General features: G+C 44.7%; 1 protein-coding gene across 1 annotated transcript; it reads left to right on the forward strand.

Moving 5' to 3' along the window:
• The first annotated feature begins 17,639 nt into the window (after positions 1-17,639).
• On the forward strand, positions 17,640-18,889 carry SMIM48 (small integral membrane protein 48). The gene is made up of 2 exons (XM_077163117.1): positions 17,640-18,673; positions 18,754-18,889. Exon 1 carries the CDS (start codon positions 17,705-17,707, stop codon positions 18,065-18,067), a length of 363 nt encoding a protein of 120 aa, XP_077019232.1. The 5' UTR covers positions 17,640-17,704; the 3' UTR covers positions 18,068-18,673; positions 18,754-18,889.
• The last annotated feature ends 6,999 nt before the right edge of the window (positions 18,890-25,888 follow it).

A 25,888-nucleotide genomic window follows, 5' to 3' on the forward strand; every position in this document is an offset into this window, starting at 1 on the left:
CGAGAGGATTGAGTAGTGAACACCCCCACACACAGAGCACGGAAGACCAGTGCCTCTCCTGTCTTTATTCCCTCTCAGACCCACTCGTTGGGCCCTTCCTCTCCTGACCCGCCTTGAGGTCTCTGTGAGACGGAGGCGAGAGCGGACCGGGACGCATCAAATGGAAGCGGAGAGCGCGGCCCGGGGCAGGAGGCAGGCGCCAGTGCCCTGGGAGCTGTCCAGATCTCCGGGGCCGCCCGCGTTCTCGCGGAATGGGCTTCCTGTGGCCTCTTCACCCGCGCCCAGGCCCGGTGATGTGAGAGGCCGGCTCGGGAGCTCTGCAGGCCAGGTCCGGGGACAGCCCGGACAGCGACCGATTGGTCCACGAGCGCCGGGGCGTGAGCTGGGCTCTCGGCCTTGCGCCCGGGCGCTGCGGTCAGCGTGCGCAGGGCTGGGCGCGCGGGAAAGGGGAGGATAGAGGGCCTGGCCACGAAGCGGGGCTCGGAGGCCGCAGCGCTGCCACGCAGCAAAGGCCCGTTTACCCTCTGCGGAGCTGCGCCGTCATTTCCCCACTAGCCAGTCGCCACCTTTTGGGGCAGGAAGTTCGGGAAATCGATTCCCAAATCGGGCGCAGATTCCTTGACAGTCAGTTGCGAAATGGGATGGGTCTGGGAGTAGGAGAAAGGCCAGCAGCGAACCAGTTCTAGCGGGAAGAAACTGATCTGTGTCTGCTTTCGATCCCAAATCTAATAGTGACGACTTGATTTTTTGAGTGACAGGGAGTGAGCTGGGAGACCAATCCTGACTCTGCGACTAGATGTGTGATCGTAGAAAAGTCTGAACTTAACCTCTCTGAACTCGTTTTTCAGATCTGTAAGCGAATAACACTACTTGTGTCAACGTGTTGTTTAAGGATCATATGGGCTAACGTGTGTGAAGTTGTTCCTGCAGGATTAGTACACAGTTAGTCGTCCATTGAGCAACCATTAAGCAGTCAGTCAACAAACCTTATCTTCATTGTGCCTTAAACTTCTAGGTGCTAGTGTTAGGGATTCAGGAGGGGCAGAGTATCTACCCTCAAGCAATTTCTATTCTAGTGGCAAGGAGATAAGAAGTATGTAAACAAATACACATATGTGATCGTTTCAGGTACTGTTAAATATTTTTAAACAAATAAAATTTGAGTGTGTTATAGTTGGATGGATGCACAACTATTGGATGCTCTAGAAGACTTTCTGGAGCAAGGTGGCCTTTGTACTAGACCTTTGCTTGTAGACATACTTGCTGTTTTTAGCACTGCTGCAGGCCTGTGCCCTACAACAGAGATTCTGAGACCAACCCTGATGTGAATCTTTCCATACCTGTTTGCCTTCTCTTATAATCGTATCCAATTGCACACACACGTACACGCACACAGGGTTTCTGTGTTATAAAAATAAGATCAAGTATATGAGCTCTGCCCCTCCAGCCCCACACTCTTCTCAGTCTGTTCCTACAGCAGGATGACCTCCTTGTCAGACATGATCCCACCATAGGGTTTTTCTGCTGACCATTTTCTGAGCCTGGGATGATCTCCAACCCACCCACCCCTCCCCACGGCACATCCACACAGCTAACTCCCTACCTCCTTCAAGACGATGCAAATCGGGCCTAGCCTCACCACCCTATTTCATATCCTAATACACCCCTACCTCCCTATTCCCACGCTCCCCTACTCTGCCCTACTTTTAAAATTTTGCTATTTCTTATGCATAAATTGCTGATACATCCCAGTGCCTAGAAGAATACACATGGTTGCACTCAGTCAATGGATGAATGATTGAATAAATGAATTAGTGAATGTATATACATGATTCACACCGTGGAAATCAGCAGAGACTTCCAGTTCAATATGGAACTGAAAAATCCTCTAAAAAAAAACAGTCAAGAAATGGAAAAGGTACAATCCGAAAGCACAACATGAATTGGAGAAAATACAATAATAAATGAGAGATGTCAACAAAAATTTGGAAGATGGAAAGCAGATGAATGAAGATTTGCTTTAGCAGGACAGGGAAAGCTGAAACTCAAGCCTGCAGAGTTTTGGAAGAAGCCTATTTGCACTGCAGAACTCAGGTGGGATCAGGTACTGGAAGTACTGAGTCTCTCCGAAGTGGGGACAGAATGGCTGAAAGCAACAGTATTTGTTGGGAGTCTGTGATAAGAGCAGTTAAATACCCAGATCCCCCGACCCCTGCCAGTGCACAGAACCTGGTCACTCCTTCACCCAGCAGAAGGCTGAATATTTAGTTTCTGCAAAGCCTGGACCAGACAGATTACAGGTTCCAGACAATCACTCACAACTGAGAGGGCAGAGGGAGGTATTGTGGTGTAAAAGGTGAAGGAGCAAGCAACTGAAGGTCCACATCCTCACCAGTGAGCGCCACACACTAGTACCCTTCCCCATCGGCTCTCAGAGTGCTGGCAGTCAGGACTTTAACCCCAACCATTCTACTCCTGGTGCTTACCCAAGAGGAATGGAAGCTTCCATCCACATAAAGCCTTGTACACACATGTTCATAGACGCTTTACTTCCCAAAACTAGAAACAATCCATGTACCCGTCAAAGGGAAGTAGATAAATTGTATTATCTTCATGCAATAGAATATTAGGAATTCTGTGCAGCAGTAAAAAAGAAACAAATTACAAATACGCACACCTATATGGGTGACGCTCAAAATGATTATGCTGAGTTAAGAAAACTAGCTCCAGAAAAGTACCCACTGTATGATTCCGGTTATATAAAATTATTGGTGCAATCTATAGTAACAGCAGATTAGTAATTGCCTGGGGATGGGGCAGCAGAAGGAGGTACAGGGAGGACCAAGATGGAGGGATTACCAAGGGGAGGAAAAAATTTGGCGGGATGATGGATATGTTCATTATCTTAATGTTGGTGGTGATGGTTTCACAGGTGTGCGCATATGTCAAAACATTAAATTTTACACACTAAATATGTATGGCTTATTGTTTGTCAATTATACTTCAATATAATGGGAGGGGAGGGGGGAATGAGGAAGGGAGGGAGGAAGAAAGGAAGGAAAGAAGGAAGGGAGTTGAAAAGAGAGGGAGGGAGGGAAGAAGAGGGGAAACAAGAAATGCCACCAGACAAGTGGTGACCCCATCTCTGCACATTTCAAGTGATGACAAGCTCACTACCACTGAGGCAACTCATCCCATCCCTGGATAGTTTTGACAGTATGAGCATCCTGCTGCAGATGGAGCCCTGCCTTCTTTTTGTAGGAATGACTGTATTTTTTAAATCATGTGTACTGTGATAACTTTATGCTGGCTGAGCAAAGCCCAGTGGCTCCCAAAGAGTTGACACTGAATGTAGGGCTAATGTGTTTTCTCAGAAGTCACACACAGCAACCATAAGCAGAATTTCCTGACGTTTTTGGTTTTCAGCAGCGCCTTCCAAATGGAGCAATCACTGGGGATCATAAAATGAAATACCAGGAAGCGGTAGAAGGTGACTTCCTCAAGAACATGGTGGGGCGATGGCAATGAAGCACAGGACACATGGATCATTCTCAGGAGAACCACCATGGGGAAGACGCTGGGGCTTTCCAGGATCATCGTGTTCAGATGGATCCAACCTCGATGGATTTTCCTTTCTCTTTAAAGAATAGGGAGATGTCCACATGTAGCCCTGCCAAAGAATGGACTCAAGAGTTATGGATTTAATGTTTCCACTGTGTTGGGCATTCTAATGGGGTGGTGCAAGCCCTGGGCTGAGTTCTGTCCCTTTCCTGAGGGGTCACTCCCAGGGAACAAGGGTTTGCCAGGGCCTAAGGCTTTATAGAGGCCATGGGCAATTCTTGTCTCAAGTATGGGAGTGCTATAGACTTCAGCCTTAAGCCACGCACACACTCTGGTGCAGCCCCTAACCCTGGAGCAGGGGAAGGGAGAAGGTCTTATGAACCTGTGATTACCTGCAGGGCGCTTTGTGACCATGGGGGCCCAGTGCATGCTGCTGGCAGGATACCCTCAGGAGACAGGGAACATGACAAAAGAGAGCAAGATAGGAAAGGAATGGTTGGGGGGAGAATAACACTTGAGTGAAAGAGAGTGGCCACAGTATGAATGCTGGGCTATTAGACAGCTGGCTCTGTCCTTGGTTCCCTAGCAACTGCTGTTGAGCAGGTGGTTGCCAGGCAATGAGGGGCCATCCAGACAATTGAATAAGGTCCTCAGTCTGTGTGGGTACTGATCAGAGCATCACAGAGTATTGTTAGCCCTGAACGCACCCACAGGTCCATTTAATTCAATTTTTCATATATTAATGCCTTTTATTGTACAAAAAAATAGCATACTAACAATGGTACACAAAGCCTGGAAAAATGAGAAAGAAATCAGCCCATGATCTCATCATCCAAATAGTACAAGAACTGCCATCTTTATCCTCCCTGTTCCAGTCTTTGTCTACAGCCACACATTTCCATCTTGTTATCATTCTGGCACATGGCATTTTAAATCTTGCTTTTTTGATTTTGATGTAAATCATCACAAGCATCCCTCAAGCTACTTAAGAATTTTCAAAATAATCCTCTCTGCCTATGATTCCATGTAGGAGATGTACCATAATCTAATTAACCATTCACCTCTTGTTCTGACATTCCCTTAGCTTCCAATTTTTTTGCCGTGACAAACAGTCCTGCAATGCACCTCTTTCTGCAGAAACCTTTCCTCTATCCTTTAGGTCACTGTCTTGAAATCAATAGCAAGGAAAGGAATGATTACATCAAAGGACACAAATATTTCTTTGACTTTCTATGGCTTGCCTAATGGCTTCCCAAAGATGCCATTTTCTCAACCCTGGGCAAAATTGATATGTAGTAATCTCACCTCACCTGCTACAGCACTATAATGCCTTCACTTGTACAAAGGGGACACTGAGATCCTCAGAAGAGGAAGGATTAGCCCAAGGTCAGACAGCCAGAAATAACCCTAATTCTAGGTCCCTGGCCTGACCCCACTTACTGAGTTTGTTTGAATTCAGGAGGGCTCTGGGTATCTCCTAGTTCATCTACTAGCTCCTACAGGCCAAGCCAAAGGCTATAGCACAATTCGTTTCTCATTTAAACATTTGAAAGTGTGCTTGTGTTGACAACTACTATAGACTGGAAAGATAAAAAGGGACTTGAAAAGTCCTGGCCTGAAGGAGAGGGTTCTGAGGACTAGCTGGGCAAGTCATCATTAGCACAAAGCCAATGGCCCTTTCTACCTGAACCTGCCTTTGGTTGGTATCAAAAATAGTCACAACAGCCCCCACAACAACAGAAGTGTTTCTGTGGCAGAGTTTGGGTACAGGTCTTTATATCACTTCATTAAATGAAACTTCTTGAGCACTGTGATGTGGCAGGCTAAGTGTAAACAAGGACAACATGGCCCCTGGGAAAATGGAGTTCTTGGTTGTCATGGTCAGGTTCATGTGTCAACTTGGCCAGGTGGTGGTGCCCAGTCATCTGGTCAGGCAAGCGCAGGCCTGTCTGTTGCTATGAGGACATTTCATGGACTTAAATCATGACTACGTCAGCCATATCCACAGCTGATTGCGTTTGTAATCAGCTAAGGGGCGTGTCTTCTGCAATGAGTGATGCTTAATCTAGTCAGTGGAAGGCTTTTAAGGAGGACTCAGAAGAGACAGTCACTCTTCCTGCTTCAGCCAGTAAGCTTCTTCTGTGGAGCTCATTGAGGAACTTCATCAGAGTTACCAGCTTGTGGTCTGCCCTACAGACCTTGGACCCTTACATTCCCACGGTTGCCCAGCCAGCCTCTTCTGAGAGTTCGTTGCAGACTTCATCGGAGTTACCAGCTTGCAGCCTTCCCTACAGACCTTGGACTCTACATTCCCACGGTTACATGAGATGCGTTTATAAACGTTGTATCTACAGATAACTACTGCTGATTCTGTTTCTCTAGAGAACCCTGGCTAATACTGTGGTCTAATGTGAAAGACGGGCAATCAATGGAATAATGACACAGAGAAGACAAGTGCTCTGACTGGAAAGCCTACAGGCTCCATCCTCTCTCCCCCAACCCATGCCCCATGTTTTCCTCAGGTCACTCCTACTGCCACTGCCCCAGAGCCCAGGGGCTCTTTCTTTGCTTCAGACCTTGCCCTCCCTGCCAGGTGGGTCATCTTTATATTTTAGGCTCTGGTGAGCTATACAGAGTACAAGGCTCAAGGAGAGGCAGCAGAATCCACATGTTGAAAAGACAGAGTCTTTAGGAGCACACAACTTAGTTCCTAAAAACCCCTTAACACATTCGAGAAAACTTGGCTTTGGCGGTCATCTCTGTCTCACAACCCACCCACTTGGCTCACCCCTCACTGGAACCCATGGGGCCTGGGAAGGGAAAGGCACTAATATCTGCCTAAGGCATTTTTTGCTGATCCAAAGGAATTTTAGGATTCTTTAGTGGTTGTTGTGGATTGTTGTTCATTTCAGAAGGTCTTGATTCCAGGATGCTTTCAATTTTGGGGAAAACGAAATATATCCTAATGTTTCTTAAGAGTTCAATTTGAGTCAGGGGGTGGAAGAACAGAAGGAGGAAGGAAGGGGAATGGTCTTATTACAACCATTATTTGACGATCTTTTGTCTCTGGTGTCAGCAGAGAGAAAAGAGCAGTAAACAAAAGTGAACAAACTTCTGATAAGGGTTTAACATCCAGAATATATAAAGAACTCCTACAACTCAAAATAACAAAAGGACAAACAACCCAATTTTTAAAAGGGCAAAGGACTTAACACACATTTCTCAAAAGAAGCTATACACATGGCCAATTAGCACATGGAAAGATGCTCAACCTTGTTAGCTATTAGTGAAATGCAAATCAAACCCAGGAGATACCACGTCACACCCACTAGAATGGCTATTACTTAAAAAAAACATTTTTTTTTAACAAACAGAAAATAACAAGTACTGGTGAAGATGTGTAGAAATAGGAACCGTGTCTGTTGGTGGGAATATAAAATGGTGCAGCCACTGTGCAAAACAGTTTGACAGTTCCTCAAAAAGTTAAACATAAAGTTACCATATGACCTAGCAATTCCACTTCTAGGTATCTACCCCAAATAACTGAAAACCAGGACACAAGCAGGTATTTTTACACCGGTGTTTATAATAGCATTACTCATAATAGCCCAAAGACAGAAGCAACCCAACGTTTATCAATAGATGATGGATGGTGATGGTGGTAACTCAACACCATCAACGTGATACAATATTGCTGAATTGTAGACATGAAACTGGGGAAAATGAGACTTTTTTTTTTTAGTGAACAAACATTTCCTCAGAAGAAGATTTCTGTGTAGAAAACAGGGGTCTGTGTATGCTAAAAAAGGTGGTGAGGGGGACAAAGGAAACTTCCCCACCACGGGGGTAAGAGTCCTTAGAAGGTGAGGGTACCTCTAAGTGATGGATGAAGCTGAGAGCTCTGAGTTCTAGTGGAAGAAACTCACTGTGGAAAGTTAACAACTCGATATAGGACCTTGGCTGATGGTGGTAAAGAACCAGTCAGTGCCCAAGTTCTAAATTAGGCCTGGGGTAACGTGCATGAAGGGCCAGCTTCAGGAGTGTGTGACCGGTGCAAATGTGGAGGGCCATGCTCAGAAAAGCCAGGCGTTTGGGGTCACTGTCTTGAAATTTTTAATCATTTTATCTTTGAACTTGTGTTTTGTAAGGGAAATCCAATGGGACAATGGAGCATACACTGGGATGCTTGGAGCCTCAGCTCGCTTGCAATTCTGCCTCCCACATCCCCACATGTTCTCGGCTGCCTGCTCCCCAAACCCTTGGAGCCCTAGGCTCCACCCAAGCCACCCCTCTCTGCCCCCACTTGGGAACCATTGCTGCCCTCCAGCCCCAGCAGGGGCTTAGGCTAGGCCGGCAGAAGCTAGGGGTTGGGTGTACTCTCTGTGGCACCTCAAGGCAGGGGCCACCATCTCCACCCCATGCTGGCAGTGTCAAGGCTTGTTCATCAGGCAATTCAGCAGGACCGAGCCTGACCCAGGTATCTAGCCTAACCTGTGTGCAGGTTAAAATCCTCTTGGTGGTTACCTGTCCAGCGTGGATTAGGGTGGTAGGCCCAAGAGAAGGGAAATGGCTGATTTGACTTCCCAGTCCCCAGCCAGGGCACACATGTAGATCCAGCAGCTGGTGAGGGACAGAATCCAGCAGCCAGTGGACTGCCCTGAGTCTCGGGTCACCCCAAGGGCCTGTCCTGGTCTGCACTCAACTCTGAGTATCTAATCACCTAAGGGAGCATGACGTTAACCAATGAAAACAGTTGTCACAGGGCACTGCAACAGTGGCTCAGTGGCAGAATTCTCACCTGCCATGTCAGAGACCCGGGTATAATTTCCGGAGCCTGCCCATGCCAAAAAAAGAACAACAAAACAAAACATCAGCTGTCAGATCAAGAGATAACAGAAGAAAGGAAACATCTTTATATTTTAGTACCTTGAGCATCACTTTTTTTCCTGCTTTGGGAACAAAAGCTTCATTTTACACCAGACCTTGCAAATTATGTAGTCTTTCCTGCATGTAGGGTCATGGCTTCCCAGATGCCAAACAGGCACAGCCAGACAGCATTCAGCAAGGATTCTTGGAAGTTCCTCCTTCCATCCCTTTCCACTCCCACCCATACACACACACCACTGCCAAAGAATGTTTCCTCAGCTGGGCACAAACACTGTGGCTAAAAGTGGTCTTTGTGCACATTGCTTCTTGCTCTGAGGACAGATTCTAAAGGGAACAAATCCTGTCTGGCAGCAGGGTGAGGCCAAAAATATGATCAGGGGCTGGCGAGATTTGGGCTTTGGAGTTGGGCAGGCCTGGGGTAGGCAGAAAAGGGGTTGGGAGGTGTGGCTCTTACCCTTGGGTCACAGGGACCTAGGCCAGAGCCCCAGCACTGTCCGTCATAGTACAGATCTTGGACAAGTTCCTTCACCTCTCAGTCTCGGTTTCCACATTGGAGAAAACACTGGTGCCTAACGCATGGGAGCATGAAAATTGTGAGATCATCTCTGTAGAAGCATTGAGTTCAGTTCTTAGCACACAGTCAGTACTCAGTAATTGGTCTCATCTATTTTTATTTCTATTATTATTATTAGCATTAGCTAGGTCCTGAAATTCCTCAAAGGGATTTCTCACCAACATGGTGATTTGACCACTGTCCATATCTCCCCTTCAGCTTGGCAGATTCAGATCTCTGGCTCCTGTTCACTCTGACACTATATCCTTCTCCCACGGGCAAATCTCTCTAGATGGAGGAGTAAGACCCACCAAGATACACCCCGGGAACAGAACTTCTCCAGGCTGAGGCCCCTCTTCCACCTTTGAAAGGCACGTGTAGTCTGGGCAGATCCTAGAAGCAGGAGCTAAAGGCAGTCTTTGTCCATTCGGGGCCTTTTGGTGAATTCTGGCTCCAGGCCCTGGACTCTATGAGTTTTTTCCTGGAATACTCTGGCATGGAGCAAAGAGTGAAGTTGCAGCTATGGTGCTAGAGGTCCCGGGACCCTCAGGTATCTGTCTTTTCAGGGTTATTGGGTCCCAAGACCTCTGGCCTGGGTCAGGCGGAGTTTTGTCATTGTTGGGCACAGGCAGAGCTTCTGCCAAGGTGAGCCTATCAACACTGCCAAGTTCCCTCCATTCGAGGCAGATAAAAGGAATTCCTAACAAAGAAATCCTCTAGAAACCCCCTGGGCCAGAACCAGAGTTGCATTGCACTATATTCATTTCTGTTCAGATGGACCAGGTGGAAAAGAGCAAGATGTCCTAGGGACACGGTGTCTTGGCTGTCTGAGCTCCGAGTTCAACCTCACAACTTCTAAATGCGCAGCCGCAGATCCCTGCAGTGGAGAAAGCACATCTCACCTTCCCCCACAGCCCCTCCCCAGTAAGTCCCGCCTGCAAGGCCAGTTATCCTGAGACTCTTTCCTACCCCCTAAACCCACAGCAAGTGGTGGCATTCTCGATGGTTTGGCCTCACCCACAGCTCCTCCATGCCACACCACACATCCATGGTCTCATGCGCCTCTTCTGATCTGCAACTTGAAAAATCCCTTAACCTTTGGCCTTAAGCTTGGGTAGAGAAACTAAGGCTCCAGATACTGACCTTATCCTGACTCAGAAGCATTTTCTGAAGAGCAAGATCTGGCTAAATACAGAGGGGCACAAATGCCTATCAATAGTAGAACAGATAAATTCTGGTATATTCATATAATGGAACGCTTCCATAGCAATGAGAATGAATGCTTTGTAGCTACATGCAGCCCAATGGATAAAACTCATGGAAACAATGTTGAGCTAAAGAAGCTTATATCATAAAAATGTACATAAAATACAATCCCACTTATACTATGTTCAAAATCAGGCAAAACTAATCCATGGTTTTAAAAGTCAACATGGTTGAAATGTAATCCAGTAGCCTTGACTCTTTTGTTTGTTTTTTGTTGTTGTTTTGTTAGTCTTGACACTTGAAGATGATTGTATAACTATATAGCTTTTACGGTGTGACTATGTGGTAGTGAAAACCTTGTGACTGAAACTCCCTTTATCCAGTATACGGACAGGTAGGTAAGAAAATAAAGGCAAAAATAAATAAATAATAGGGGAGATAAGGTGTATGGCATGTTTTGGGTGTTCTTTCTCACTTACATTTTTATTTTTATTCTTTTTTGGGGGGATAATGAAAATGTTCAAAAATTGATTGTGATAATAAATGCACAACTACATGATGATGCTGTGAACCATTGATTGGATACTTTGGATGATTGAATGGGATATGAAAATATCTCAAGAAAATTTCATTTTGAAGAATGTCAATGTAATGGTTCCCCTTTGTAAGGTGGTAGGGAATAGAGAGGGGCTTCCTGGGGTACTGACAATGTTGTTTCTTTGTCTGGGTACGTTCAATTTGCAAAATTTCATCAAACTATGCATTTAAGATTTTTTTATACTTTCCTATATACGTGCTATACTTCCTTAAAGAATCTAAAAAGTACAAAATGACAAAGTGCTTGGTTCTCTGCCTTTTTGGTCAAGATTATTCAACAAACCATCTGTGCTGGTTTGAAAGGATATATGCCCCCTAGAAAAGCCATGTTTTAATCAAAATCCCATTTCATAAAGGTAGAATAATCCCTATTCAATACTGTGTGTTTGAAACTGTAATCAGATCATCTCCCTGGAGGTGTGATTTAGTCAAGAGTGGTTGTTAAACTGGAATAGGTGATGACATGTCTCCACCCATTTGGGTGGGGTCTTGATTGGTTTACTGGAGTTCTATAAAAGAGGAAACATTTTGGTGAATGAGAGATTCAGAGAAAGCAGAGAATGCTGCAGCACCACGAAGCAGAGTCCACAAGCCAGTGACCTTTGGAGATGAAGAAGGAAAATACCTCCTAGGGAGCTTCATGAAACTGGAAGCCAGGAGGAGAAGCCAGCAGATGACACCATGTCTGCCATGTGCCCTTCAGATGAGAGAGAAACTCTGATGGTGTTCTCCATGTGCCTTCTCACTTGACACAGAAACCCTGAACTTCATCAGCCTTGTTGAACTAAGGTATCTTTCCCTGTATGCCTTTGATTGGACATTTCTATAGACTTGTTTTAATTTCTCTGCCTTAGAACTGTAAACTAGCAACTTATTAAATTCACCTTTTTAAAAGCCATTCTATTTCTGGTATATTGCGTTCCAGCAGCTAGCAAACTAGAACACCATCAAAGGGAGGTCCTGAGAGAAGAGGTGTTAATGGGAAGACCTAGAAAATCAGATCTGGAAAGAAGCAGTCTTGTGGTTTATATCAGAGGTACCTAGGGGTCTTGAAGAAAATGTGGATTCCTCTGTTTACCCCTGGATATTTTGACCAGAAGGTCTTTGGTGGGGACCAGGGCGATGTACTCCCGACAAGTTCCCTGGATAATTCTGCTCTCAGGCAGGTTTGGGAACTGCTCTAAGCTACTCCATGACACACGGGAGTCCCAAAGTAGGTCAAGGACATTGGCCCAAGGTCACACAGCTAATTTAGTGAAAGCCTCAAACTCTTCCTAAGGACAGGATTCACCCCAAGCCCAATGGGGGATAACCCCACTCTCCAGCCCCTAACCCCATTTACCAATAACGAAGGGATTTGCCAAAGAGGGATGTGGACCTTGGCATTTGCTGTTTCCTCTGCCTGGAATTCTTTCCCCAAACAGCTGCAAGCTTAACTCCCTCCCCTCCTTCAGGACTTGACTCAGATGTCACTTTCTCAGTGAGGCATATTGCAACCCCATTACTATCCCAATTCCCTACCATCCCCTTCCCTGACTTATCTCTCTCTAACATAATCTGTATTTTAATTGCTTTTCTTAGTTTGTGTTTGTCTTCTGTGCTACAATGTAAGCTCCCTGAGGGCAAGAGTTCCATTTCTTACTCTCTCCCTAGTAGGTAGAACCTGACACTTAGTAGGCACAATAAATCTTTATTAAATGAATAATAATTAACACTAAATATTGCTTTTACCACCTGCCAGATATGTTTCTAGGCGCTTTACATTTATTGACCTAATCTTCCCAATGAGTCTAGGAGGTGGATCCTGTTACATTCCCCCATTTTACAGATGGGGAAACTGAGTCACAGTGGGGCTGTGACTTTACCTGCCTAAGGTTATGCAGCTTAGCTTGCACATGTTGAAGGCGGACTTTTACCTAGGCCATCTAGCCACAGAGTCAGTTCTTTCAGCCACTCAGCCAAACTGTCTCTGTGACCAACAACCTTGGCTCCAAGTCCAGTTTATCAGTGTCCCGAGGACCCAAATTTCAGGAGGTGGAGGTAGGGGAAATAGTTACAAATTATCTGTGCATAAGGAGCAGGCATGAATCTCAAGAATATAAGAATTTTATATGTATTCTTTTCTTTTAATTTATTTTGTATTATCAAACCAAAACAACATACAAACATGAACATTCTTAACATACAAACATTCCATGTATGTACACTCAAAGGCTCACAATATCATTATATAGTAGTATATTCATCACCATGATCATTTTTTAAAAATTTGCATCACTCCAGATAAGGAAATAAAAAGAAAAAAGAAAAAACTCACACATACCACATCCCTTACCCCTCTCTCTCATTGACCACTAGTATTTCCATCTATTCAATAGGTTTTAACCTTTGTTCCCCCTATTTTTTTTCTATACCCCTTAGCACTCCTGTGCTGGTTTGAAAGGATGTATGTCCCCTAGAAAAGCCATGTTTTAATCTAAAATCCCATTTAGTAAAGGCAGAATAATCCCTATTCAGTACTGTATGTTTGAAACTGTAATCAGATCATCTCTCTGGAGATGTGATTTAATTAAGAGTGGTTGTTAAACTGGATTAGGTTACGACATGTCTCCACCCATTTGGGTGGGCCTTGATAAGTTTCTGGAGTCCTATAAAAGAGGAAACATTTTGGGGGAATGAAAGAGATTTGGAGAGAGCAGAGAATGCTGCAGCTCCACAAAGCAGAGAGTCCATGAGCCAGCAACCTTTAGAGATGGAAAAGGAAAACACCTCCCGGGGAGCTTCATGAAACCGGAAGCCAGGAGATAAAACTAGCGGATGACACCATGTTCACCATGTGCCCTTCCAGCTGAGAGAGAAACCCTGATTGTGTTCGCCATGTGCCTTCTCATTTGAGAGCGAGACCCTGAACTTCATCCGCCTTCTTGAACCAAGGTATCTTTTCCTGGATGGATGACTTTGATTGGACATTTCTATAGACCTGTTTTCATTGGGACATTTTCTCGGCCTTAGAACTGTAAACTAGCAACTTATTAAATTCCCCTTTTTAAAAGCTATTCTGTTTCTGGTATATTGCATTCCAGCAGCCAGCAAACTAGAACAACTTCCTTTCATTGTTCACTAGAATTTCAGTCTACTCAATTTCTTTTAACATTTTTCCCACTATTATGTATTTTTAATCCATTTTTTTTACTCATCTGTCAATATCATAGATAAAAGGAGCATGAGATACAAGGTTTTCACAATCACATAGTCACATTGCAAAAGCCATATTATACATTTATCTTCAAGAAACATGGCTACTGGAACACAGCTCTACAGTTTCAGGCACTCCTCTCTAGCCTCTCTAATACACCTTAAACTAAAAAAGGGGATATCTATAAAATGTGTAAGAATAACCTCCAGAATAACCTCTCGACTCTGTTTAAACTCTCTCAGCTACTGACATTTTATTTTGTCTCATTTCTCTCTTCCCCCTTTCGGTCGAAAAGATTTTCTCAATCCCTTGATGCTGAGTCCCAGCTCATTCTAGGATTTCTGTCCCATACTTCCAGGGAGGTTTACACTCCTGGGAATCATGTCTCACATAAAGAGGGGGAGGGCAGTGAGTTTGCTTCCCATGTTGACTGAGAGAGAGATAGGTCACATCTGAGCAACAAAAGAGGTTCTCTGGGGGTGACTCTTAGGCCGAATTTTAAGTAGGTTTAGTCTATCCTTTGCAAGGCTAAGTTTCATATGAACAAACCCCAAGATTGAAGGCTTGACCTATTGAGTTGGTTGTCCCCACTGCTTGTGAGAATACCAGGAATTCTCCAAATAGGGAAGTTGAATTTCCTCCCTTTCTTGCCATTTCCCCAAGGACACTTTGCAAATACTTTTTCAGCCACTGTTCAAATCACTCTGGGATTTATTGGGGCATCACTCTGGACAAACCTACAAAATCTCATGCCCTATTCAAGGTTCCATGTACTTACGGTGTTCAATTAACCTGTACATATAAATTATAGTAGGAAATGCACTAGTCATAATATAAATTTTGTATCAAACATTTTTTAATTTAGTCTCACACATAAGTTAAAGTTTTAAAATATGATTTACTATCTATTTTTAACACCTTGCAATATTGACATTCTTATCTTCTTCCTCATGCAAAAACATTTTTAATTTGTACATTTAGTCACTATCATTGCACACTCTAGGCATTCCTAGATTTTACCATTTCAGTCTTTATCGTCTATCTTTCCTTCTGGTTTCATTTATGCCCCCCAGCCCTCCTCCCTCTATCATTCTCACATTCAGCTTCCTTCAGGTAATAACATTATTGTGCTACAATGAGGTAGTATTGTGTATCTATTTCTGAATTTTTACAATCAGTCCTGTTGCAGAATCTATATCCCTTTAGCTTCAATTATCCAAAATCTACCCTAATTCTATCACTTGATGGCCTCGGTTCTTAACTGAAATTCTCCAAGTTCATTCATTATATTTATTTTTTAAACAAAAGGTTAGTTGAAGTTTCCATTCCCCAGGACTGGCGGGAAACTCTAATTTTTTTTTTTTTTAAATCTCCTTCCCTCCTTCCCTGTTATGGTCAAGACACCAGGAAACCAATAAAGTGCATGGGAAAGGGGCATGTGACGTTGGAGCCCACATAGGTCACCAGACAGCATGGCCTCTCAGTTCTCCACTTGCCCCACCTTCAGCCATGTGAGTGAGGTCATCCTAGATCACCCAGCCCACCTGTCCGACAGATGAGAGACCCCAGGAAAGATCAAGAGAATCTCCCAAAAAAAACCCAGAATTGTAGAAAAAATCAAATGGTTTTTGCTTTGTTTTGTTTTGTTTTACCCATCTGATACCTAAGAAATGATCATTCAACGTAGTTTTCTGTTTTCTACAACTATAATATATATATATACCATAAAATTCACGCATTTTAAGTATAAAAGTCAGTGGGTTTTACAAAATGTATCGAGCTGTGCAGCCATCACCACACTCTAGCTTTAAAACATTTCTATCCCCCTAAAAAGTTTGCAGTGAATCGCCTGTCCAACCTAGGCCCCACGCAACTACCAATCTGCTTTCTGTCTCCATATATTTGCCTTTTCCAAACATTTCCCATAAGCAGAATCATACTATCTGTGGTCTTCGCATCTGCTTTGTTTTGCTTAGTGTGATAGTTTTGAGGTTCATCATTGTAGCATGTATCGGTAGTTCACTCCTTTTTAGGGCTAAATAGCATTCTGTTGTAAGGATAAACCCAACTTCATTCATTTACCAGTTAATGGGCATTTGGATTGTTTTCCGTTTTCGGCTATCATGAATAATGCTGCTAGGAACATTTCTGTACTAGTTGTTGCATAGACATGTGTTTTCATTTCCCTTGGGTAGAAACTTAGGAGTGGAATTGCTTGGTCATACGGTAAGTGTATTTTTAATGTTTAATGAAACCATCAAACTGTTTTCCTAAGTAGTTGCACCATTTTACATTCTCAACAGCAAGGTATTAGGGTTCTATAGTCTCCATGTCCTCGCCAATTAAAAGGTCTTTTTCCTGGAGTTGTTAAACTGTGGGAACGCGAGTTTGCTGCTACCAGCAGCCCTTCATCTGCTGAATCATTCATTCAACAAATATTATCTGAGCACCTATCCCTACCTGGTGGGCTCTGGCTGGGCCAGAAGTCCGTGATACAACTGTAAGATGGAGGGAGACAGTGCTCTGGTAACCTTGCTTCTGTGCCTTGGTCCTGGTTACCCCTCGGCTTTTCAGTTTCAGGGACAGTGAATTCTCTGACAGCAGTTTGAACCGAGTCAACGCCAACTGGCAGGGCCTGCCAGTTTAACCCTCTTGCCCACTGGGACACGAAGAAGTCCAAATGCCAGTTCACCTCCCACTCTTGGAGATAACACCACCAGCCATGGAACCTTGCAATGGAGGTGTCAGGAGATGGTGGTGCCCAGTAGCCTGCGGTAATACAAGTGGAAGCCAGAGAGGGACCTGCTGGATGCAAAGGGCCTTGAGCAGTCAGAGGGAAAAACTGGGCTCAGGCTAGGAGGGTCTTTGAAAGGACTTTTTCTAGTCCTACGTGAGATGCCCAATAGGATGGAGTTCGGCGTTTGTGCATAAGGGGCAAGAAGAGAAAACTCAGTATGCAGAATTAGATGGAGAGAGAGAGGAGGAGGAGGAGGAGGAAGAAAAGGGGAGAGAGAGATATAAATGCACCAACATATTAACCACGATATCTCTGGGCGTTAAGGTTATGGGAGGCTTTATTTTGTTATTATTTTTGCTTACGCTGTTTTCTAATATTACGCTTTCTACGAAGATAATGTATTAAACTTTTTTATGCATTAAAATTTAAATAAATTTTTAAAAAGCTCCCACAATAAAAATTTCTATTAGAAGGAGAAGGAAAGCCCCTGGGGAGGCTCTTCACGCGGCTGGAATCCTGACCTGCTGCGTTTCAGCTTCACGTGGACCGGCCTCTTGGCTCCCAGCATCTGGAGCGCTAAGTAAGCCCCCTTTTCGTGCCTCTGGGTCCCGGCTATCGACTCACGCCCCCCTCCCCAGTGCGCCCCCCGCCTGGCTGCCATGGAAACAAACCAGGCTGCGCAGACAGTTCCGAGCCGCGCGTGCTGGGGCAGGAACAGGGCGAACCAACCTCTGCAACAGGCTGGGAGCGGAAGGAGGAGGCGGGGGAAGCGGCGCTTCGCTGAGAGGCCCAGCGGACTCTGCAGAGGCCCCCCGCCCCACTAGCTCCTCCCCCCCGCCGCCCCCTCCTGGGTGGTCGAAAGACAACTGCAGCAGCTACCGCAGCTGCCGCCGCCCACTGCGCGTTCAACCCCGCCGCGGCGCAACCACCAAGACTCCGCAGGCCGCCCTGCCCGCGTTGCTCGCCAATGGCTGACGGACCCTTCCAGCGCAAGCCCTGGGGCCCCGAGTACATTCGCCGAGACCCCGACTCGGACTCCGAAGGCCTGTTTGACAAGCCTCCCCCGGAAGAGCCCCCCGCAGCCCGCGCGCCCAAGTCCGTGTCGGGGGGCAAGAAGGCTGGTCGGCGCTCCGGCTGGAAGGCGCAGGGGGGCCGCGCGGGGCAGCCCCTCAAGGCCGCCGGCCGCCCCCCGCCCCAGGAGGAGGCTCCTCCGCAGGACGAGGGCTGCTATCTCGACCACTTCCCGCACCTCTCCGTCTTCATCTACGCGGCCATCGCCTTCTCCATCACCTCCTGCATCTTTACTTACATCCATTTACAGCTCGCCTGAGTAGCCCCCCCCCGGGGGGGGGCAGGGGAGGGGGGCGCAGAGCCGAGAGGGAAGAGGGAAAGGGCTTGGCATTTTGCGTTTTGGGGGCGCGCTGCAACCCCTTCATCTAGCTTTCGATGCTTTGTTTCTTTTCTTCTCTGCTTATCACTATCTTTGTCTAATTGCCGATCAGTAGGAAGGTTCAAAGCAGCTATCGGTAACGGAGTAGGGATGCTATTTGCCCCTGGAGATTTGGGGGGAGGGACACAGCCCCAACGTTTAAAATTCCGGGGTGCGGTTGAAGTTGTTTGTGATTAAGATAATGTCCCTGGAGCCTACCTCTTCGTAAAGTGGGGACGCGCAGGGAACCCATCATTTTGTGTTTGGGGTGCGCACAGCGGACCCAACCTTCTGTTCTTTAAGGGATGAGCAAGACCCCGGCCTGCAGCCTTCCAGAGAGGGCCTCGCAGGGAGGGTCGGCGCCCTGGCCCGGGCTGGGCCGGAGCCCTGTGATGCTGCAACGCCCTCAGGGGGAGCCAGTTCTGCCCGGGAGCTGGCGAGGGGAAAGCACTCGGAGAGCGGGAACAGGTGGAGCGCGCAGCCGGCGCAGCGGGAGCGCTAGACCCGGTGAGTGCTGTTTGCCGAGGCAGCGCGCCGTGCCCCCAGGGGCTCCGGCTGACCTAGACTGTGCGTTTTTCCTGCCTTAGGCTTTGCTGCTGCTGCTGAGTCAGACCAAGACCCACAGCTGTGGGACTGCCTTGCCAGGAGGCCACTCTCCGGACGTGTCCTGGACTGCGAGGGACCCGCTGCTGCAGACCCACGCTCTGCGCGGAATGAGACTGGGGGCCCTGGCTGGGCCGGTGTACGGGGGTGGGGGGGGGGTGGGAGTGGGCGGGGGGCTGACCTTTGGAATGCGGCGGCGGCTTCATCCTCACCCCGAGTTCCTCCAGAGCTGTGGGATCCAAGACGAGGGGGGTGGATTTGACATTAAAAAGAGGTCCTCTTGAAACCCGACCCCGAGGGGTTTGTATTTCAAACCCAGAAGGCCTAATACTAGAACCCACCTGGGCAGGTTATTCACCCACCTGCACATCTGTCTTTACCCATGAATGTTAAATGTCAAAATACAGCCCTCTAACACTGCATATATTTTACTCGGAAATGTCTGTAATTGTGGTACCTCTGATGGAATAAAGCTCTTCTTTTTCATGCTCCTTTATATTCAACTTTCCATTAATTTCCAATCATGCATTTGGCCCTTTAAACTTCCTAGTCTGCTCCAAAATTTACCCCATTATCTTCACAACATTCCTACTGTCCCTCCGTAATAGACTTCATGCCATTATCCGGCATTCCATGGTACAGTCAGTCACAATATAGACCCCCTAGTGGCATCTCTCTACATATCAGTTCCCCATAACATGCCAGCATCCATCCCTACCACCCCCTAACAGCAGCAGGTCTGCCACTATCCCATTAGGGTATTACCCACGTACCCTCACAATTGAGCCTTCTGCTGCCTCTATTGTCAGGACACTTCAGCCCTTGAACAGTCCCTCCACTAAGCTCTAGAATTTGCCCCTGACTCACCCACATGTGTCTTTAAATAAGTTCACTGTTTTCCAATAGCATTCCAATTTCCCTGTCATTCCCCCATTCCAGTTTCCCATCATCCCTTATCATTACTGTACCTTCATATTTTACCCCTCTCCACTTGACTTCAGTGCCCTGAGTATGATATCTACTGTTCCCCGGGGTCAGCCCATACTTAAAGTCACTGTTTAATTACAGTCATCCGCTCAATAATCAGTGGCACTATTCCCCAAAATTAAGTCTCTACCATGATAGATATCTGTTCTAGTTTGCTAGCTGCCGGAATGCAATGTACCAGAAACGGAATGGCTTTTAAAAAGGGGAATTTAATGAGTTGCTAGTTTATAGTTCTAAGGCCGAGAAAATGTCCCAATTACAACAAGTCTATAGAAATGTCCAATCAAAGGCATTCAGGGAAAGATACCTTGGTTCAAGAAGGCCGATGAAGTTCAGGGTCTCTCTCTCAAGTGAGAAGGCACATGGCGAACACAGTCAGGGCTTCTCTCTCAGCTGGAAGGGCACATGGCGAATACGGTGTCATCTGCTAGCGTCTTCTCCTGGCTTCCTGTTTCGTGAAGCTCCCCGGGAGGCGTCTTCCTTCTTTATCTCCAAAGGTCGCTGGCTGATGGACTCTCTGCTTCGTAGTGTCACTCTCTCTGAATCTCTCTCTCCAAAAAAATGTTTCCTCTTTCATTGGACTTCAGAAACTAATCAAGACCCACTCAAATGGGTGGAGACATGTCATCCCCTAATCCAGTTTAACAACCATTCTTGACTAAATCACATCAACCAGGGAGATGATCTCATTACAGTTTCAAACATACAGTATTAAATAGGGATTATTCTACCTTTATGAAATGAGATTTATGTTAAAACTGGCTTTTCTTAGGGGGCATACTTCCTTTCAAACCAGCACGACATCCCTCACTGTTTTTCCAGATTTCAATCATGAATACTGGATCTTCAGTATTCAATCTTGAATACTGTCCCTGAATAATGAAAACCCACTGAATCCCAACAGTTGGAAATTCATATATCCCAAATTAGCCCTTATTATACAGACCTTCAGAGGCTACATAGATACGGGCCCCAATATCCTTCCCTCAGCTAATCCCCTGATAGTGGACTCCTCCTATTCCTGAAACCAAACTTCCCTTTTCCTTTACCGTTTGATAGATATTTCCACAATGTCATGACCTGTCCTGTACCACCAAATCTGATTCTCCATTTTTTACCCCAAATTCCAACATCGGTTTCTTATGGCTGTAGCATTATTAGATTCCATTGTCTCCGCAATCCTAACATTAGCTCGCTCCCTTAAGTATCTCCCCCTGTTTAATCCCCTTATTTCAGGATTCATTGTGTTTTTCCCCAACCTTGGATTCTTACCATCCCCCCATTATTATACTTCAGTCTTTCCTAACATTCACCCCATCACTGCCACTGTTAGAATTAGGCTGACCCCATATCAAACTCTGACCATCTTTTCCCCACATTCTAACCTGTTAGCCTGTTATTTTTCCCCACACTCTCCTTGAAATTCCTGGCTCCACTGAGCTCTAATGTTTGGCCCCTATTTTCTAACCAGTATTAAATTTCCACTGCTCCTACATAATCAAAAGCTGTAGCATCCTCATAGGTCTGATCTGGTGAATTTTCCTCTTATATAGCTTTTTATCCTGTATTTTAGTTTTCTAATACCACTGGAATGCAATCTACCAGAAATGGGCTGGCTTTTAAAAAGGGATTTATTAAATTAAAAGTTTATTGTTCTAAGGCCATAAAAATGTCCGAACTAAGGCATCTAGAAAAAGATACCTTGACTCAAGAAAGGCCAGTGTCCGTCACATGGGAAGGGACGTGGCTGGCTTCTGTATCCTTTCCCGGCTTCTGGTTTCAAATGGCTCTCTTAGCCCCTGTGGATCCTTCTGGATTCCAGTTTGCTTAGCATCTTTTGGGAATGCACGTGGTGATGTCTGCTGGCCTCTGCATCTCCGAACATCTGTGTCTAGGCGTCTGTTCTGTTGGCACTCCAAGCACCTCCAAATATTTGCACCTATGTCGCTTCAGAAGCAGCTGTGCACTTCCACAATGTCTCCCTTTTTTAAAGGACTCCAGTAATTCATCAAACCCACCTAAAGTGGGCAGGGTCACATCGCCATCTAATTAAAAGTCCTCACCCACAATTGTGTGTGTCACCTCTCCATGGAAACAATCTAATCAAGGTTTCCACCCTAAACAATATTTGCCCCCCACGAGATTGGATTAGGAAAAGAACATGGGTATCCTGGGATACCTAACAATTTCAAACTAGCACATCCTGTGACCAGGATATTTGGTCTCTTGCTCCCCACTGTCCACCTAATGTCAGGATTACCACCTCCCAACACTGAACTCTAAATTATTCCCTAATTTCTGGGCTACCTATAAGAGGTCCCTTTGCCCTAAATATGAAGGCTTTCCCTGTCCACCAAGTACTAAATATCCTTTTCGGGATTGAACCATGAAAACAAAGTGTCCTCTTTTTTTAGGTTCTGGTGCCATGTTGCTCAAAAGTCAAATTCTAGAGAGTTTTATTGCCCTGCCTGGTGAACAAAAGAAAGAACAGATTCCTTAATAGGCAGTCTTGTGAAAATAGAATGCAGTAGGAAAGAGATCCTTTCCCAAAGGAACATCAAAGTACTGTGTCCACAGCATGTATGCTGGGTAGGCGAAAATAACGAATATCCCCAAACCTGAATTTCAGTGAATTGCAAATGATGAGGGGAGAGCAATTATTTTGGACAATTATCCTATTGTGTATCAGTGGTGGGTAAATATATGAAGTCTGTGACGGAGGTAGTGATTTCTGAATGTCCTGGGACAGCAGGAAGTTAAGTTGGAGGAGACTGTTAGAATTTAGCTATTGGGGCAGAAACTGATTTGGGAAGAAAATAGATTTATTTTTTACTAGATTTATTTCAATGTTTGTTCTAGTTTGCTAGCTGCTGGAATGCAATATACCAGAAACGAAATGGCTTTTAAAAAGGAGAATTTAATAAGTTGCAAGTTTGCAGTTCTAAGACCGAGAAAATGTTCCAATTAAAACAAGTCTATAAAAATGTCCAATCTAAAGCATCCAGGGAAAGACACCTTGGTTCAAGAAGGCTAATGAAATTCAGGGTTTCTCTGTCAAGTAAAAAGGCACATGGCAAACACAGTCAGGGTTTCTCTCTCATCTGGAAAGGCACGTGGCAAACACAGTGTCATCTACTAGCTTTCTCTCCTGGCTTCCTGTTTTATGAAGCTCCCCGGGAGGTGTTTTCCTTCTTCATCTCCAAAGGTTGCTGGCTCATGGACTCTGTGCTTTGTGGTGCTGCAGCATTCTCTGATCTCTACGAATCTCTCACCTTCTCCAAAATGTTCCCTCTTTTATAGGACTCCAATAAACTAATTAGGACCCACCCAACTGGGTGGAGACACGTCTCTACCTAATCCATTTTAACAACCACTGTTGATTGAATCACATTCCGGGGAGATGATCTAATTACAGTTTTAAACATACATTACTGAATAGGGATTAGAAGAAATGGCTGCCTTTACAAAATGGAATTAGGATTAAAACATGGCTTTTCTAGGGTACATACTCCTTTCAAACCAGCACAATGTTTAATTGCTTATTAGGTACCAAACACTGGAAATAGTGATTAGCAAAACAGATGCAACCCTTGACTTCATGGAGCTCATTTTGTTAATGGAATTTACCATGTGGCTTAGTGTTTTATATAGTATAATTCACTGAATTCTCACAACCCTATGTGTTAGCTACTATTATTCTCCCAATTTTGAAGATGAGGAAATAGGCATAGGTAAGGTGATTTATCTAAAGTCACTGCACTAGTGATAGAGCTGGGTTTTCAACTCAGGTACTGTTTCTGAAGTAAGTATTCTTATTAACTTTCAAATGGCCTTATTGAGATAAAATTCACATATCATACCATTCACTCACTTAAAGGATACAGTTCAATGACTTTTAGTATATTCACAGAGTTATGCACTCGTCACAATCAATTTTAGAGCATTTTCGTTACCTGAAAAAGAGACGCTGCACCCCTTAGGCATCACTCCCAATCCATCCATCTCCCCCAAACCTAATCTACTTCCTGTCTCTATAGAATTGCCTATTGTGGACATTTCATATAAATGAAATCATGCAACATGTGGTGTATTTATGACTGGCTTCTTTCACATAGCATCGTGTTTTCAAGGTCAAGCCATGCTTGACCTAATAATGTCAGTACTTCGTTCCTTTTTATGACAAATAATATTCCATATACCTAGTTTTGCAGGCTAGATGCCTAAAATCAAGGGGAGGGCAAGGCTGTGCTTTATCTGCCAAGTCTGTAGCGTTCTGTACTGGCTAGCCACAACTCTGGGGTTCCTTGGCTTGCATCTCTGCCTCTTTCACATGGTGATGTCTTTGTTCTCCTCCCGTCTCTTTCTCTGACTTCTGGCTTCTCTGTGTCAGCATTTTCTTCCTAGAAGGCATCCAGTGATGCAGATATAGGCCTTCTTTGGTTCAATTTAGCTGCACCTTAACTAATAATATCTTCAAAAGGTCATATTTACAAATGGGTTCACATCCACAGGAATGCAGATCAGAATTAAGAACATATCTTTCTGAGGCACATGATTCACTCCTCAACAGCTACTATGGACAAGGCTGCTGTGAGCATTTATGTACAGGTTTTTGTGTGGACATATCTTTTGGGTACATACCTAGAAGTGGAAGTCCTGGGTCATATGTTAACTCAATATTTAACCATTTGAGAAACTGCCATGCTGTCTTGTGAAGCAAATGCTCCATTTTACATTCTCACCAGCAATGTCTAAGAGTCCCAATTTCTCCACTTCCTCAAGTTCTTTATTTTTTATTATTGCCATTCTGGTGGTTAAGTGGTATCTCATTGTGGTTTTGATTTACACTTCCCTGATGGCTAAGGACGTGCCCATTGGCCACTTTTCTCCTTTAGAGAAATGTCTATTCAGATCTTGGCCTGATTTTAATTGAGAAGGCTCATGCCAGAGATAAGATTTGCAAAACTATTCTCCCATTTCATAATGGTGTCCTGAGAAACACAAACGATTTTAATTTTGATGTCTATTTACCTATTTTTTCTTTAGTTTACCTTTTCTTTCTTGTGCTTTGGTGTCATATCTAAGAAACCACTACCTAATCCAAGATAATGAAGTGGTGTGGATTTTGTCAAATGTTTTCATTGCATCTGTATAGAGTGTGGATTTTTCCCCTTTGTCTTATTGATATGGTGTATTGCACTGATTTTTTAGATGTTAAACCAACCTAGCATTTCTAGGCATGGTAATCCTTTTTATATATTGCTGTTTGATTAGTGTTAGGATTTTCGCATCTATATTCATAAGAGACGTTGGTCTGTAGTTTTCTTGTGTCTTTGTCTGATTTTGGCAAAAGGGTAATACTGGCTTCACAGAATGAGTTGGGAAGTGTTTCTTCCTCTTTTATTTTTTGGGAAATTGTGAAGAATTGGTTATCATTCTTTAAAATTCAATGAGACCATCTGACTCTGAGCTTTTCTTTGTGGGATGTTCTTTCACACTATTCAATCTCTTGTTGCCAGTCTATTAAGATTTCCTATTTCTTTTTTAGTTAGTTTCAGTAATTTCCATCTTTCTAGGAATTTGTCCATTCATGGTATCCCCTTGTAATTCTTTTTACTTCTGTAAGGTCATTAGTAATGTCCTCTCTTTACTAGTACCAGGCCAAGCTGTTTCCTTCATTGGCTGGCTGTCACTGCTGCAGATAGTGAAAAAAAGTTATCAGGGCTGTAGACTATTTTGAGGTATATGGGGGCATGAGCTAAAGGAATAGATACGGGCACATTTCCTTCTCTTCTTTTGTCTCGAATCTCCCTCCTGCTCTCTCTTAAAGACATTTGCCTTTGGACTTAAGACCCACCCAGATAAACCAGGATAATCTCCTTATCTCAAGATGCTTAGTTTAATTCCATCTACAGAGATCCTTTTTTCCCAAATAAGATAACATTCAGTTTACAAGAATTAGATGGGGACATATCTTTTCGGGGGGGGGGGGAGGCACCATCCAACTCACTATACCATGAGATTTTGAATAATCTACAAATGTTAAAATAGAAACATTTCAATTGGGTACAAAGTCATACCCAGAGAAGAAACATACCATGACACAGAGAGCAGACAAGCAAGAACCAAACC

This window comes from Tamandua tetradactyla, chromosome 6 (assembly GCF_023851605.1).
Source record: "Tamandua tetradactyla isolate mTamTet1 chromosome 6, mTamTet1.pri, whole genome shotgun sequence".
NCBI classification, from domain to species: Eukaryota; Metazoa; Chordata; class Mammalia; order Pilosa; family Myrmecophagidae; genus Tamandua; species Tamandua tetradactyla.